Raw genomic sequence first — 15578 nt, 5'->3', positions numbered from 1 at the left:
GGGGGCAGATTCTCTGAATGGGGGCAAAAAAACTGCTCTCCATGCAGGCAGCTTTTATTTACAGGGGTACATTGTGTGACTTGCTATTTACGAATATTTCAGTCTAATTGTTTACCATCCTGCACTCTTAATATCCAGCACGGGAATTATGGGTGCAAGTTTGACTTGAAACTATTTATTTGATGTTGCTACCAGTTGATGTTAGTTTGGTGAGACAACCTTCATTGGGGAAATAAGTTTATTTATGCTTGCCTGAAATGTTATTTTACACCTTTTGGGGTTGTTTTTTCTCATTCTGACTGAGGTGAATGGTCCCCATATGAATTAAAAACTGCATTTATGCACCGAGAGCAGTGTTTACATTACAACTGTTCGGTGTTTGTGTTTAGTAGTAGGGCCGGGAGAGGACGGGTCTCGGTCGGAGGCACCAGGCTAAAGGCTAAAGCAGCTCAGAGGCTGTAATCCCCGTATGAAACCATCATGGCTGCCACTCGCTGAGCTGTCAAGCTCTCCACAAAAGAAAAGGTAAAAACCGAGACAACGACATATATGAATTCAGCTTTATTATTAATGTGTCGCTCTCGACGGGGTTATCTGCAGTAATAACTCGATGCGAGGTTAAAAAACAGGTCTGGCGTAACTTTGTTGCCACGCTTTTTATTCTTCAAGTTATTTCGGCTTTGTAAGCTCTTGTCGCGTCACGTTAATTCAAATCGCTCAAACGGTATTTCAGCTAACGTTATTGCAGTTAGCTCAGTCGCTTGAAAACAACATGTTTTCATGCGAAAGGAAAAGGGCTCTGATAATATCAAAGTGGGATAGTTTTGTCGTAACTTCGCTATTCCCAAGGCGGTCGTTGCTCGGTACAAAGACAGGCTCATCACTTTGTTGTGGTCAAGTCAAACTGTACAATGGCCGCAAGATTCACCGATTATTCTGCTCCTAAGAAGTGCTATACCGAGCTATCCTAGTCTTTTTGTTGGTGCATTTGTTCGTTTTGGGGTGTTTTTAATCGCACTTCCCACTATCGCGCACTCTGTGTGTTTTAAGCAGGGTATGAAGTTCATAATTAACGTTATTGTGTGAGCAGGTGAGTTTAAGTGCAGTTTCCTGCACCTGGTGGTTGATAAGATTAAAAATCCGTTGTATTATTCCTGATGTGATGAATGAATATCCATGTGGAGGCATTTTTAACCATAGCTTAGCCAGCAACAGGTGGACTTTGTAAAACAACATGCAGAGTGGGACTGCAAATGCAGCTTCTTTTTACTACTTTTAAGTGAAATTATGAAACAGCATTCAACACACATAACATGCTGTTTATTTAAAAACTTTTTCATAACAAAAGTATATGCATTTGAATAAAGAGCTCCTTCATGTGTTGCATTTGCTTTGACGTTTTCCTTTTAGTTAATTCTTTGTGTTTTCTGTACTTTCAGGAACCTGTAAAACCATGGATTCTGTGGATATTGGCACAGCTACCTCCAGAGGAGATAGTAAACGGCGTATCAACAAGAAGAATAGAGATTGGCACAAACGGCCCCACCTCAGGAAGACTGCCGCTCAGACACCAACTATGCAAAGTGAAGATAAGCGTGGACCAAAGAAGATAGCAGAGAAGTGGGAGCAAAGCAAAGTGTGGCCTTCATCAAAGAAGCCCCCACAGGAAGCACAACAGAGTCCACACAGGACAAATGACAGCGGAAATCCACTCAGGTTCACATGCTCTCAATGTAGGGACAACTTGGAATATCTTCCCAAAGACTTAGTGAGACACTTTGAGGCAAAACACAGAGGGAGCCCAGCAGTTTTCCCCTGTCACATGTGCACTTTTAGCACACATGAGTTCTCCTACCTTCAGGTTCATCTATTAAGCCACAAGGACACTTTTTCTAGTTGCAGCATTTGTAATGACAATGTTTCACGCACATGGCCTGAGTTCAGTGCACACCTGACTAAGTATCACTGCCAAAATGGCAAATATTCATGTGAAATTTGTCAGAAATTCTCCACAGGGGATGTTAGAGTATTTTTAGGGCACATGTATGCACACCATTTGGGCCTGGAAGGAGCTAAAGATGATCTGTCGCTGCACACTAATGACAAGAACAAGTTTGGGCCTAAAACAACCACTCAATCTTTACGGTGTCAGCACTGTGGCTATGAGGCTTCTCAGAAATTGTTGATTTCTAAGCACATTAAAGCTGTTCATATTTGCCCGAATGGTAATCAGAGGAAGAAGAAGAAGAAGGAGGTTCATTCCATAGCAATAAAACCCAATGACCCAATCCCAAATATTAAGCCTAGATTAACAAGAAGTGCAGTTAGGGAAATGTGCTGGCTGACACAGGACTGCCTTTCTCTGCCAGGGAGAGAATTCCTGGATAAATACTGCCATCTGTCTGATCCACAAACCACACTAGAGGAGACTCAACAGTTTTTGATGAAATCTGTCACCGGGGAAACCGGTGACCAGAAATGGACCAAGGCTCTTAAAACTGTTTTGTCAAATGTCCCTCAAGATATGAATCTTCACCCGAAGACAGAGAATGGCATGCCGGACTCGTCGGATCTTACTGTCCTGACAGTCAAGAACAAGATAACTGTCGATCAGAACGGTGCTACTTACGCCAAAAGGTTGCAAATGATGACATCATCAGATAAGGAAACTGTTTCCCCTGAAAGTCCTGCTGATGATGCTTGTTGTGTAGGTGACCAAAATGAATGTCTGTCAAATTTGAATGCTCACACACCTTGTCCACAGGCAGAAACAAACCTAAATAATGACATCTCAATGCCAGCCCAGAATGAGCCATCCGAGTGTGTTCAAATGCAAGAAAACAGAGAGAACTGGGAACTAAAGATGGATCAAGAAATGGAGGAACATGGTAAAAAACACGAGGAGCCAATGCATGAGGATGGGATTAATATCTCCGGCGAGCTGAAGTTGGCAAATGAGAGAGAAGAGCAGACTTCCGTTCATAAATATGTACAAAGAAATAAGCGACGACATCGAAGACGAAAAAGAAAGACCCGATGTAAAAAAGCTGATAAAAGATCATCGGGTTTAGCCTTAAAGATAGTGTTGAAGAAGAATCCAGTGAAGGAGAAGCAGTGGGTGTCGCAAAGCTCTTTGTCTCCATCAGGAGGTGGTCCGACGAATGACTGTCGTGTACTGCCTGGCTCTCTCACATCATTGGAGGAGAGGGGGCAGATTCTTCAAAACACGCTGCTTACTGAAGTACCCCAGAAGAAATGGACCAAAGCTTCCATAACTGACCTGCATGACCCCTCTGAAGCCATCACTTCAATTCCACGATCAAAGGCAGGAGAAGAACTGACCCCCAGTTGTGATGCGAAGCCATTGGGGTCTAAAAATATGAACGGAAACCCGTCTCTCGTGCTCGAAGACTCGCCGTCTGCACGTCACGAAATGCGTGATGACGCAGAGAGGTCGCTGCAGTTTCTGGAAACAGAAGTTGACAAGAGCAGTTGTGCTGGTAGGACAAGTCAGTCAAATGTGAGGGCTGCAGCCGTGACTGAAGTAGAGGTGTGCCCCAAGAAAAGACCCCGCCAAACATCAGGCGATGAGATGAGTTCAGCCGTTGATAGAGTGACTCCTCCTCGTAGCAGTTACACCAAGTATTCCCCTGTTTCCCAAACTGTTACTACACCACTGGGTAAGACGGCAAATTATAATTTCTACATAGATACAGTGGTTAAGGATTTAACATGCAGTTTTCTTGACCGTGTTTAAATTAATAATTTTGCAATAGAGAGCCTGTCCTGTTTTTAAAAGTGATCTCCCCCCCCCCCCCCCCCACCTTTAATCTTTCAGGTAAGATAAACTCTGAAGATGTCGCCCTCCCTGTCTCTTTGGAGCAGAGTGAGCACGGCGTTGAGGGGATGAGAGACAGAGAAGTGGCGGCAGATTCCTCCCCAGAGCTCCTCAGCAACGCCAACTTGCCCGCAGGGAAAGCTGTCCAACCGGAGGCCTCACCAGCCTCTGGGCATCAGTGGCAGCTGGTCCCGAAAAACCTGGAGCGGACCCTGAAGTTAGTAGCCATAAATCCATCTCAGTTGGTCAAGCGTCCTGCGGGAAACCAGCCTGTTGTGGTGCTCAATCATCCAGACGCTGACATCCCCGAGGTGGCCAGGATCATGGAGGTCGTCAATAGGTACAGAGGAGAGGTGCAGAGGGTCGTGCTGTCACGAAGAACTGTGAACGCGCTCTCAGCCACGAATGGAGAGGTCCCTAAGACAAACGACCCAACAGATGTCCGACACAATTCCGCGGGGCATGGTAAAAACTCTGTACAAGAGAGATTTATGTTGAAATTGAAACTCCGTAGGTTGAGCAGGAAAAAGTACGAAGTAGTCGGTGCGGTCTCTCCCAGCAGGGATGCTGCAACGAGGTTTCGTTGCTGGTATTGTGGCAGGGTCTTTGTAAGTCAGGAAACGTGGATGGTGCATCAGCAGCGACATCTGATGGAGTGGAAAAGGCCAAACTGTGAAAACTCTTAAATGTCTCACACACTGGAAAAAGATAACTTTGCAATACAACAAAACAATGATGGAACCAGTTATTGCCAGCCTCCTCAGTTTTTTAAAGTCTTAATTATGATTGGTAGGTTTTGAGGAGAATGCAAACGTTATCAGGCTTCCTGGAGGGTTCACATTCTCAGGGTAATTGAAACATTTACCTGTTGTCTCTCTCCCAGTTTAGCTCGATTAGTGCTCTTTGTAGATCAGTGATTATTTGTAAAGCCGCAAGGACATGGTATTGATAATTTAGTTCTTGGTATTTTGTCTACACAATAGCTTTATTTAACGTGATTTAAGTACACTGTCGTCTGGAAACTTTTATAGAACACTGTAAAATGTATATATTTGCCATACCACCTGAGTTTCATGAATCAGTTTATGTACGGGTAGGCTAAACAGCGTGGTAGCTATCGTATTTATGTTTTTGGAATGGGGCACAGAGACCCACAAGTTACTCAGATATACCAAAACTGTGTTTTAAAGATAAAAAAAAAAAGAAAAAAAGAAGACAATAAGCTGTTTTATTCAACATTTATTTATGACTCTTAGGTTTAGCCTTTATATGCTTTTCTTTATGCTCTTTTTGGGCCATTTGGAGAATCAGTGTATTTGTAACATTTTTTGTATAAACTCCAAATTATGTTGAAATATAGCATTATCTGTAAGAGGTATATTTTCATGTGTACATTCAGTGGAAGCAGATATCCCTAAAGACACGATTAATTTAAAAAGCTAAACCTTTGTTTTGTGATGTCAATGAAATACTAGCGATATTATGCCTTTTTAAATCTGGATTCAAGAGGCTTAGATGATTTGATAATTTTCCCCCTCTTTCTTGACTTGAAAATAATCGTATATTTTAATTGCACTATGGAAGGAGGATTTATATTTCCCGATTACCTCACCTTATCAGGCCTAAGCCTTTGACAATCTCAACTAGTGTCCTACTGTGGCTAAACATTTCCTTATGCAGCCATGATCCCTCAGTATTTTCAGCAAGGGAAGTGTGTGAGTGTGTGAGTGAGTGAGAGGGACCATTGGACAGATGTACTTGTCCTGTATACTGATATTGTGCATCTATCTCTATTTCTGGAGCACACACTTAAGTGTCAGTAACTCACTGTACATACACTTTTTTTCAATTTAGATAAAAGATGTCTAATTGTATATAGTCCAGATAGAGGTACTGTAAAATATTACCTGAGAATTTTCACCAAGTGCCGAGGATTTTATTATTTTTTTTTGTTATGCAACAATTGTGCATGATTATGAGAGCATTACTTGTCGACCAGAAAATAAATGAACCAGTTTGTCAGTTGCTGGTGGCATTTTGTGATGAATATGTGAGCTGAAATATACGACACATGAGTTTTATTAAAACAATATACAACCTAGTTTTTTTGGTTCCCCAAAGTATTGCTATAAAAAAAATAAAAACAAAACATTTTGCTACCTGCTTCTTTCAGCTACAGCACCACATCTCATCCATTACATTCATTTTAATACATTTTTTAATAAAAAATCTTCTGAGTCAGTGCTGCTTTAGCTCTGCATGGCCAGCAATGCAGGCAGCTCCAGCATACAGTCCTGTTGACTGGGCTTCACATTAACAATCAAGCAGGGAAAAAAAGCATCACATACTGAGTTCTGTAATTTAAAGTCTGACAGTAAACGCAGCGGGTTAGGATGCACAAGTCCAATCATTTGTGCCATCAACGAGGGTCATCTAGGGCCTCATGGGGTAGCACAGTTTGGTGGCATCCTTGGTGTTACTCTGGCTGTCAATTAGCACCAGAGGAGTCCTCTGGTGGTTCTCGACGATGTGGGAGACGCTGCTGAAATACTGGGGGAAAAAAAGGATGATGATGAAGTTAGAATAAAAGGTATCCTTGAAATCCCCAAATAGTTTGAAAGGAGAAAGTGGACTTGAAAGTGATTTAGAAGATGTAATCCTGTATTCTGAAAAGTGATTACGATTACAATTAAACTGGAGAACAGTTCAGAGTATATTTAGTTAGTTTAGTTAGTAAAAGATAATTATCTCTAATAATTATGAGAGAAGTTTTCATGGTGTTCAAAGGTTTTGCTCTGTTAAATACGTTCTGCTCATATGCCGTTTTGACATGTCACAGAAGAACAGCACATGTCTAAATGAGATTTTAAGTGCCCTTAAAAATTCCCAGGAGGCAACAAAAATAACACTTTCCGCTAACGATCCAATGTGTCACAAACTTAGTGATGTGAAAACGACCGTTGTGCAACTCCACAGCTGTCAGTGATGATGATTCAAACTGATGATGATTCATAAGTGTCCAGCCACAGTCACACTGCTTTACTGACTTTACTGAGAGAAGAGCGGTGTCATCGTTACTGTTATTAGTAGCACCTGTGCCTTTCCTTCAGACTGTGGAAAAAGGACTTTTGGCAGCTGAGGATAGGATCTCAGATGATCAAACTTGCAGTAAAAATCTATGTTGCTGTAAAGTGAGTTTTGGTGTCTGTTTCAGAGGCTTTTCACACTGCACATAATTCAATTCTGAACCTTTTAAACATTACCTTTATATAGCTTTAGTCTAACAATCATGGTTTCGTTATTGGACTGTTATAGCCACAGCCAACATCACCCCAGATAAGCAGAGAGACATAAACATTACTACATTTCATATAAAGCACATTGGGCAAAACATTGATTAACCCCTTACTCCATTTTGTCATCAACCATATGCCACGATAACAGTGAAAACCCAGTCAAAATGAGAAAAAATTAAAAGCCCTGCACTGTACCTCCTCCCCTTTCTTCTCTCTTCCCAGAGCGTACTGCTGAGTTGTTGGTATGTAGCGGATTGGGATGTTGTACACTCTGCCCTTGTAAAACACCACTAATGTATAGGGCTGCAGTGAGTCCTGACCGGAGCTCTTCCTCACCATAAACGCCCCATCCTGAAACAGAAAGCACTCACATTTCAAGGGCGTTATGGGATATAATCCGCATGCTACAAGTTTGGGTGACTGTGCTCTCCTAAATGATGAGACTCTCACCTTATTCGAGCGGACCAAGACATCGTCAGCAGTCTTGCGGTCGCATGTGCTTGCATACCAGGATTTCTTATACACGTCTGCATCCTGAAATAATGTAATGGAGAATAGAAGAATTTTATCACCCCGTATATTGTGTGACTATAGCAGTAGCTTGTTATGTTATTTATTCATCTTCAAGAGCCCACCTTATCTTGGTTTATTGATCCATTTTCAGCAGAGACACTTCCTCCATTAGCTGGTTCTGGGACAACAGAGACATGCCATTATAAAAAAGGCGTGCATGTAGAAATATAACTGTTTTAAAAATGTAATTGTTTAAATTTTCTTTCACTTAATGTCAAGTAAAGAAAGAAATCCTGTGCGTGTGGTTGTTAGCCTGCTGTGAGACACAAGCGAGCCGCTGGACTTACTGGGGGAGGTTGACTGAGGAAGAGGAATTCTGCAAGAGAGACCACAAGCGGAGCAGACCACGGTAAATACACAGCACAAAGCTGAGATTACTAGCAATTTTCCTCAGTTGAGAAACATTATAAACATGTATGCTCAGTGAAAATACAATGCATAGTGTAAAACTGTCTGTTGCATTTCTTACTTTGGCCGTTTCAAGTCCAGTGTGAAAGCCTTTGCTGGAGGCTTCAGGTCAGTTTGCATCACAGGCAGCGTTCGGGCTGTGAACATCCAGACTGCTGTTATTAGGTTTTTCACTTGTTTAAAGCCTTATAGTTAAAGATGTATCTTTAATTGTGTCCTGTATCTACATAGCCATTGAACTGGAATAGATTTAATGTGAAAAGTCTGTAAGTAAATTAATTAAGACTCTTATGCACGTGTAGCATTTGTATGCATGCAATTAGATCATTGAGCACTAAAAGTCACTAAACATTTGCAACTGGGCCACATTATTATTACATGCGTATAGTTTTTGAATTAATGGTAAACACTTACATTCAAATGCCTTAGGTTTTAAATCAGGCCTCTGCAAAAACAAAAGTCATATTTAATGATTTTAAAAAACACAAGTACAGCAGCTGATCATATAAAAAGCAAAGTCAAACACAGGAAAGCCATGGTGATTGAATGTGTTATTTGCAACAAGTAGTCAGAGCACTTGATTTTTTGATTCTTTGATATTCCTACCGGCTTTAATGGTGGTTTTGGTGACCTCCTAAAGAAACAAAAAGAGATGATCAGTACAATCAGTTATTCCCTTCTTAAAGCTTAAACATGTCATAATATATATAATAATTAATGATGCTTACTCTCTGGGCAAAGGTTTGGGTAGGAGTAGAGGAGGACCCTCTGCAGGTTTACCACTGGAACCTGGAGGAGCACACCATGTAATGATAAATGATGGACCAATTATAATGAGTCAAATTTTACTATTGTTAATTCACCAGAAAGAAATCTATTTTTTATATTCTTCTCATCCTCTAGATGGCGAAATATGCTGGAATGATTCATAGTAGCCCCCGCGACCCTATACGCAGGATAAGCGGTTGACGATGGATAGATGGATGGATGGATGGATGGATGGATGCATGGATTCATAGTAGCAGTCTTGAGGAGGAAAGACTATACTCACTATCATTTGGATCACAGACTTCATATTCATCGTCACCTGTGAGCTCTTGGACCTGCCAAATCACAACAGCAATCCCTGTGTCTTACTAACTGTGGAGCATACATCACATCTCTGCAACACACCTCTTTTGAATGATTTTTTGCACATTTGTCATCACTTACATTTGTTGGAGATCTTCTCACATTCAGTCTGACAAATAAAAACAATTCATTATTAATGCAGTAATAGGAAAGCAATGAAATAACTTCATAACACATTGAGGAACTTAATTAAGTTGCCAATAATGACATGTCTTTCAGTGTTAGTCAGTCTTACCTGGGGCTGGGTTTAGGTGGTAAAGAGTGTGACTGTTTTGTAGGGATCGGGCACAGTCTGCAAGGTAGATGCAAGGACATGATTAGTCTTAGACTGTAGTCAGAATTATTTCTAAAATACTGTTATATATTGTGTATCGATACAGTTTCATTATTAAAGAGGTGGTGTTATGCTCATTTTAAGGTTCAAAATCATATTTAGGGGTTGTACCAGAACAGGTTTACATGGTTTAATTAAAAAAATTATATATATTTTTTTCATACTGCACATTGCTGCAGCTCCTCTTTTCAACCTGTGCGTTGAAGGCTTCGTTTTAGCTATGGAGTGATACATCTTATCTCTAAATGATCTTTGTTGGGTGTCGCACATGCGCGGTTCCTAGGTCAGCAAGAAGCCCGTAAGCTGGAAGCTACATGTTGCAGACCTGCTTGGCCTTGGACTTTGGGCTTTTTCACTTTGCAAACCTATTACATGAACAAATAGGTATATAACTCAATAAAGGAGAGGTTAAAAGCCAAAAAGCATAATACCACCTCTTTAAACCAAAGTCAAGACAGTCTCAAACTGACCTGTTTGCTGGAAGAGATAATGAGGTTTCCTGTAAAGATGCCATAAAACCAACCACAATGAATCCCACATACAAACATATTTTTAACAAATACTTGTATTTGTTGTTACATAAATGGCCTACCTCTTTGTCGGGAACTTCATAAAAGTCTGAAAAATAACCAAAGCCAAAATTAGGCACTTCATAAAATTACAAAAGCCCTCTTCTGGTGCAGGATGGCCTGACCTTGGGAACTGTTTTGTTTGGACTTAACTGCCTTTTTAAAAAAAAAATTATTTTGGCAATTTCTGCCTTTATTTGAAAGTGACAGGTAAAGAGGTAGATAGGAAATTGGGAAAGCGATGGGGTAGGACATGCAACAAAGGTCACTGGCTGGAATTGAACCCACAGCTGTTGCAACCATGCAGCCATGTGGCATACGCTGTAAGCTGTAACTAACTGCTTTTGACTTTCTCTCATTGTAGTGTATTTATAAAGGCTGCATTAATTGGCTTATAAGCTGTTCATTCAATACTATAGACATAATGGAGGCCTCCTTTTTCCGTGTTCAGCTAGCAGTGGGTTGGTCCACCACTTTGGTCCAGGATGAAATTTCAGTAATAGTAGTAACAATAACAGTTTATTGTATAGTAATAATAGTAGTAATATTGGATGGATTGCCATAAAGTTAGTAATAGTTTTCTGGTTTATGATCAAATACCAGCAAAACTAATCACTTTCCCATCAGCCTCAGCTGTACACGTTAAGTGCAAATATTAGCATTGTCATTGTGAGCATGCTGACATTACCATTTAGTTAGTACAGCTGCACAGAGGCGCAAGCATGACTGCAGGCTGTTTTTATTTGTGACACACTCTGAAATATATAAACACCATCCACTGCTGTCACCTTTTATGTAAATCAACCTTGTTTTTAAAGCTAGTGACTATGCATTTCTTTCATCTAATCAAATTAATCAAAAGTACGATGGACAGCGAAGAATTTGCAATTCAATATAATCATACAAGGAGTATGTAAGAGCATGGGTTCACCCCATTATATCATGCACAGGTTCTTCCTTTGTTACATTGTATTAAAATGAACAATTCTAAAGGTTGGACCCTTGTGAACTTTCTGTTGAGGTACAGCACGGTTATTGTTGTACCTACCAGGACTGGGCGGGCGCCCTGGTGAAGGTGTAGGCAACATGGGTCGGTCTCTCCCTGCTCTGTTCCCACCTTTTATCATGGGATCTGAGGAAAGGCATGGAGATTAATAAATTAATAAATTAATATTATATTTGAATAGTAGTAGTCCTTGCAGCAGTTGGATCCATATCACTGTCTTTATCCTCTCTATTCTGATATGTATCTCACTGGAAGCTGGCTCCTCTGCAGGTTCAACGTAGTTGTCATCATCATTACTGCCGTCTGGACTGATGTACTCTTCCTACAAAACAACAAACACAACATATTGTAAAAAAAAAAGAAAAAAAAAGGGAGCCATGTCAACTGTCCACAGTCATTGGAAGGTATTTGCCAATACACAGGATATGGCGAAATTCTCCAAGTCTCAACACAACTGCATACTGCAGTACGTTACTCATGTGAACTTGAGGTGGGCAATCAAAGTTTCTTTACTTCATCACTCTCCACATGGGTGGGTTCAGGGGGCAGTTGTTTGGAGGCTTTGTTTGGGCGGAGGGGCTTCCTGGGTGGCTGGTTGGGTCGGTTATGGCAGTGGTCTGGAAAGGAGAAGCAAAAGCAGAAAGAGGGCATCAGCATTTGCATGGAGAATCATTCTGAAGCCCTCTGTGTATTGTGGCTTTTTCTCCACTTGTCTACTGAAGGTGCTGAAGTGAACAAATGCAACTTCAGCAGCAAGAGAGTGAAAAGGAGAAACAATTGAAGAAATAGAAACTGTGTGAAAAGTAAATAAAGCTTGTGTGAATTTTGCAATTCCATCATCAGGAGAACTATAGTGTTGCCATGAAAATCAGCACACAGCTGGAGTTTTAGCTATTTATGGTGAAAAATGAAGTGCAGCTTTAAACAGTTTTCATGTCAAATGACTGTACTGACCAAGATACTCCCCCCTCGGGAAGGAAGCAGTCGGGGCTGTGGTGAAGACTCTTTGGCTGGGAGGAGGCTCGTAGCTGTTGTCCTGATCTTCACGGAGATCCTCATACATGTCATTATCCTGGGAACAACATAGTTGCAATGTTGTAATGATACAACAAATATCTCAGATGAAATTTATTTACTTACAATTTACATGTTTCCCCTACTTACATAATCAGGGTCAGACAGCTGGTCATCACTTTCCCTGTCATCAACTGTAAACACAGAAATATAAAGGGATTTCTTTACAAACAGGAAAAATATTGACTAAATTGGTTCAAAACCTGTAAAAGCTAACGTTTGAACTGTGGATTCGAAACTGTGGATATTTTCAAAAAAGGTAGCTGCATTAAGTTCTTCCGAACAGGTGTCAGAGAAAAATTTTCTAATTTTGGAACCATGCCTGGTCTGTAAGTCAGTTTCTCTGTGGTAGAACCAATGGAGTGTGTCTCCTCAACTCTTGAACTATTGCACAATCTCTTGGTGCAGCCCGCAATGTACAGTGTAATTACTCCTTCTTTTGTATTGTGTACCAGTACAGAATGTACCAGTACATATATGTAGGTACTGGGCGACAAGACATGAAGTTATTGAATAATGGGGTAACAATTTGTGATGACATAAAGAACTTATACTGTAGTTATTTTTTTGTGTTCGTCCGTCATTACATCTCGTCAAGGTGCATGCATAACTTTTTTTTCAGCTCTTTGCAAGGCCTCCTTTCATCCCAGGAAATAAATACAAATATGGCAACATAAAACACGAGGTATGACTCACAATGCATATACAGAATATGGTTAATAGACTCTTCTGACAGCAAACTGTGCAGTAAATTGTTTGTTCTTCTATGTTTTGAGGCAAGTACAATCTAAACAAACTGATCTCATATTGTTCTCTGCTAACAGAGTAAGTTAGATGTATGCAGTGGTAGTTCTCCCCTTGTTACATTTACAGGGTTACTGTAGGGTTTCTCAACGGGGGCGGTACCACCCCATGGCTTTTTATGCAGTAAATTGTTTGTTCTTCTATCTACCCTGGTACTTTAACGGCATGAAAGAGCTGAGCTGGAAGCTCAGGTCTTGAACATGTACCTAACCCAGACTATATGGCCGCAATAACCACCAAACTAATCTCTGGATCAGTAGGCCTTTTCATCAAAGGACAATGGTGACCTTTTAACCAAAACCTGATCTTTCTCTAACCTTAAACCAAGTCTGCATTTTGTCTTAAAAAGGAAGCCGAGTCCCTACAATAGGACGGTACAAACAGATTCATGTCCCCACAACATGAGTAACACACACTCACAAATACGCACGCACACATTCACACCTTGTCGGAGATGACACTTGATCATAAGTCCTGTTGTGTGTTTAACCAAAAAAAAGTGTTTTGTGAAATTAAATTGGTTTTCTTCTTCTTTTCCATTGGAAAGTAGATTGTATTATATTTCCCTGTTCTGTTAATCATAAACTAACTAGAATTTTGATATAATGTTATTTCAGGTTCATGGTTGTCATTGTCACATTGTATAAGCTTTTGGACTGACCATTGTGAGCTCAAGCAACAACTGACGACCAAGTAAAGTGGAAAATTGTGTACATTACTACTGAAGAAAATATTTCATAGTTTGTTCTGATGGAGTGGAGAAGGCAGATAAAAAAAATCACAAATGATATATAATGTTGTATACAACCAATAATCAACAGATTTGGGCTGTGGGGAACAACATGTGCTTATAGGAAACTTGCACAGTGTGATTAGCTCAGGCAGAATTTTCTCAGTATAAAATATCTTAAAATCTTAAAAAATGTAAACTTTTTCTGTAATTATTACATGAATTATTACAACAGACATTGTTTTTCTGCAAGGGTCGAAAGTAATTAAAAACATTTACTGGAATGACTATCGTACATTACTTGAGTATTTACATTGTATACTATACTTTATATTTCTAGTCTACTACATTTCTAAAGGAAATGTGGTACTTTTTACTCAATTACATTAATCTTCGGTTGATCACCCATGGTTGTAAAATGTAATATTGTAATAATGTAGTATTGTTACTGTTTTGCAACTATGAAAGGCTGGGTTATAAGTTTCCAAACCTGTCAGCACTCTTTTGTTATAGGCCACTCACTGTGATAATTCCTCCTGTCCATAGTGGATGTTAAAAGATTTACTTCTTACAGTAACATGATTCCAATGTAAGTCATGGGGGTCTGTGTAAAAATACCTTCCAGAATCAGCTGAAGTTAATGTGAAGCTTCATCAGTTTGATTCATAGAAATCAAGTTGGCATCTTCCAAAGTTATCCTCCGTTTAGAACAAAATGTTCTCTTTGTTTCCTATGATGTTTGATTGCTGAGTTTTGGCGGTGGGATAGTAACGCAAAGAGTGAATTATTTTACTACAGCAACTTTGGCAAACTCAGACTCACACAATTTGAATCATTCACATTGGAAGTGCATTAGTTGGGCATGTCTTAATGGCCAGTGTGGTCAGCTGGAATTATTTCATTGTACTACACATTGGCATTGTTATAAGACAGATTTGAATAAGGATGTTCTGGATATCAACCTGCATCAAACACATGACATCACTCAACTGTGTTCTTTATCAGTATTAAATTTATTTTGTACCACCTGTCACTGACTCTGAGACAGAGATGTATACTTGCTGTTTCATTCACGCTATTTCTTGTGAAGCCAGTGACAATGAGTCAGTTCTTACCTCTGTAGTCTCTCGCAGGTACTTTTGGAAGAGGTTTGCTTTTCAGTCTGCCACACAAAGAAATATTGACATCAGCAGCAGGCAATGAATGACTTGTGATTTGACAGTGATTGGAGCGTGTGAGCACAACCCCTTGCTATTAATGTGACACAAGATATGAATTGAGTTTAAAATGATTATAGTGGAATTGATTGGGTGATGATACTTTGTCTTGGTGCGGGACACCTGTGCTGTAAATCTGTTAATGGTCCATATTTACATAAGCCCCTGATGGGCATAGTTACCAGACATGACTAGGTTCTGTAATGTGTGTTTCATTACAGTATCTATTCTTATGTGCCTTGAAGGGGCTCATTTCAGGAAAGGAAAGTGAGAGAGCAGCCATCTGCTTAAGTTAATTTTGGTTTGTCGCTCTCTTTCTCTTATTCCAACGGTTGTGAAAGAGGAATTGACATTCTACGCTGATGCATATATACACCACACAGAGCAATTTTTAGACCTCTCAGATTTGTCACCCACTTAGAAATACGCATACTTTTAGACTGTTAGATTTCCATTGTGTTTTTTCATCTATTCCATTAGCGTGTAGAGCAGTAAAGATCTTCAAATTCTAGAGACTGACCTTCTCAGTTTATTCAGTAAGCTGCCGTCATTTTTCTTGATGTCTTGAACAATCTTCTGAAGCTGCCTGGAAAGCACA

The 15578-nt window shown here is 40.0% G+C and overlaps 2 protein-coding genes across 6 annotated transcripts in view; one reads left to right on the top strand and one right to left on the bottom strand.

The window, feature by feature from the left end:
* Positions 1-405: 405 nt before the first annotated feature.
* Positions 406-5863, top strand: LOC119917009. Of its 2 annotated transcripts, none has more exons than XM_038737045.1 (3): positions 406-525; positions 1440-3680; positions 3839-5863. In XM_038737045.1, the coding sequence occupies exons 2-3, from the start codon at positions 1454-1456 to the stop codon at positions 4522-4524; spliced, it is 2913 nt and encodes a 970-aa protein (XP_038592973.1). In that variant the 5' UTR covers positions 406-525; positions 1440-1453; the 3' UTR covers positions 4525-5863. The 2 variants fall into 2 exon arrangements, with proteins under 2 accessions (XP_038592973.1, XP_038592974.1); XM_038737046.1 differs by lacking the exon at positions 406-525 and adding an exon at positions 812-1090.
* The window catches only part of blnk (B cell linker), a 23427-nt gene continuing 13629 nt past the window's right edge, over positions 5781-15578 (bottom strand). For all 4 annotated transcript variants that reach the window (XM_038737048.1, XM_038737047.1, XM_038737049.1 and 1 more), the window contains 21 exons: positions 15501-15566; positions 14879-14925; positions 12320-12363; positions 12110-12227; positions 11669-11772; positions 11405-11477; positions 11198-11281; positions 10173-10198; positions 10051-10079; positions 9482-9538; positions 9328-9355; positions 9167-9218; positions 8844-8904; positions 8722-8749; positions 8530-8560; positions 8177-8252; positions 7995-8023; positions 7770-7825; positions 7585-7668; positions 7330-7485; positions 5781-6388 (listed from right to left, as the gene is read on the bottom strand). In XM_038737048.1, the coding sequence (XP_038592976.1) occupies positions 6272-6388; positions 7330-7485; positions 7585-7668; positions 7770-7825; positions 7995-8023; positions 8177-8252; positions 8530-8560; positions 8722-8749; positions 8844-8904; positions 9167-9218; positions 9328-9355; positions 9482-9538; positions 10051-10079; positions 10173-10198; positions 11198-11281; positions 11405-11477; positions 11669-11772; positions 12110-12227; positions 12320-12363; positions 14879-14925; positions 15501-15566 (1366 nt within the window). In that variant the 3' untranslated portion in view covers positions 5781-6271. The remainder of the gene's footprint in view (positions 6389-7329; positions 7486-7584; positions 7669-7769; positions 7826-7994; positions 8024-8176; positions 8253-8529; positions 8561-8721; positions 8750-8843; positions 8905-9166; positions 9219-9327; positions 9356-9481; positions 9539-10050; positions 10080-10172; positions 10199-11197; positions 11282-11404; positions 11478-11668; positions 11773-12109; positions 12228-12319; positions 12364-14878; positions 14926-15500; positions 15567-15578) is intronic.

This window comes from Micropterus salmoides, unplaced genomic scaffold (genome assembly GCF_014851395.1).
Source record: "Micropterus salmoides isolate LMB-PRFRI ecotype aquatic unplaced genomic scaffold, ASM1485139v1 Ms_hic_scaffold_22, whole genome shotgun sequence".
Lineage (NCBI taxonomy): Eukaryota > Metazoa > Chordata > Actinopteri > Centrarchiformes > Centrarchidae > Micropterus > Micropterus salmoides.
Note: the sequence above shows the minus strand (reverse complement) of the source record. Positions and strands in the feature narration are given on the sequence as shown.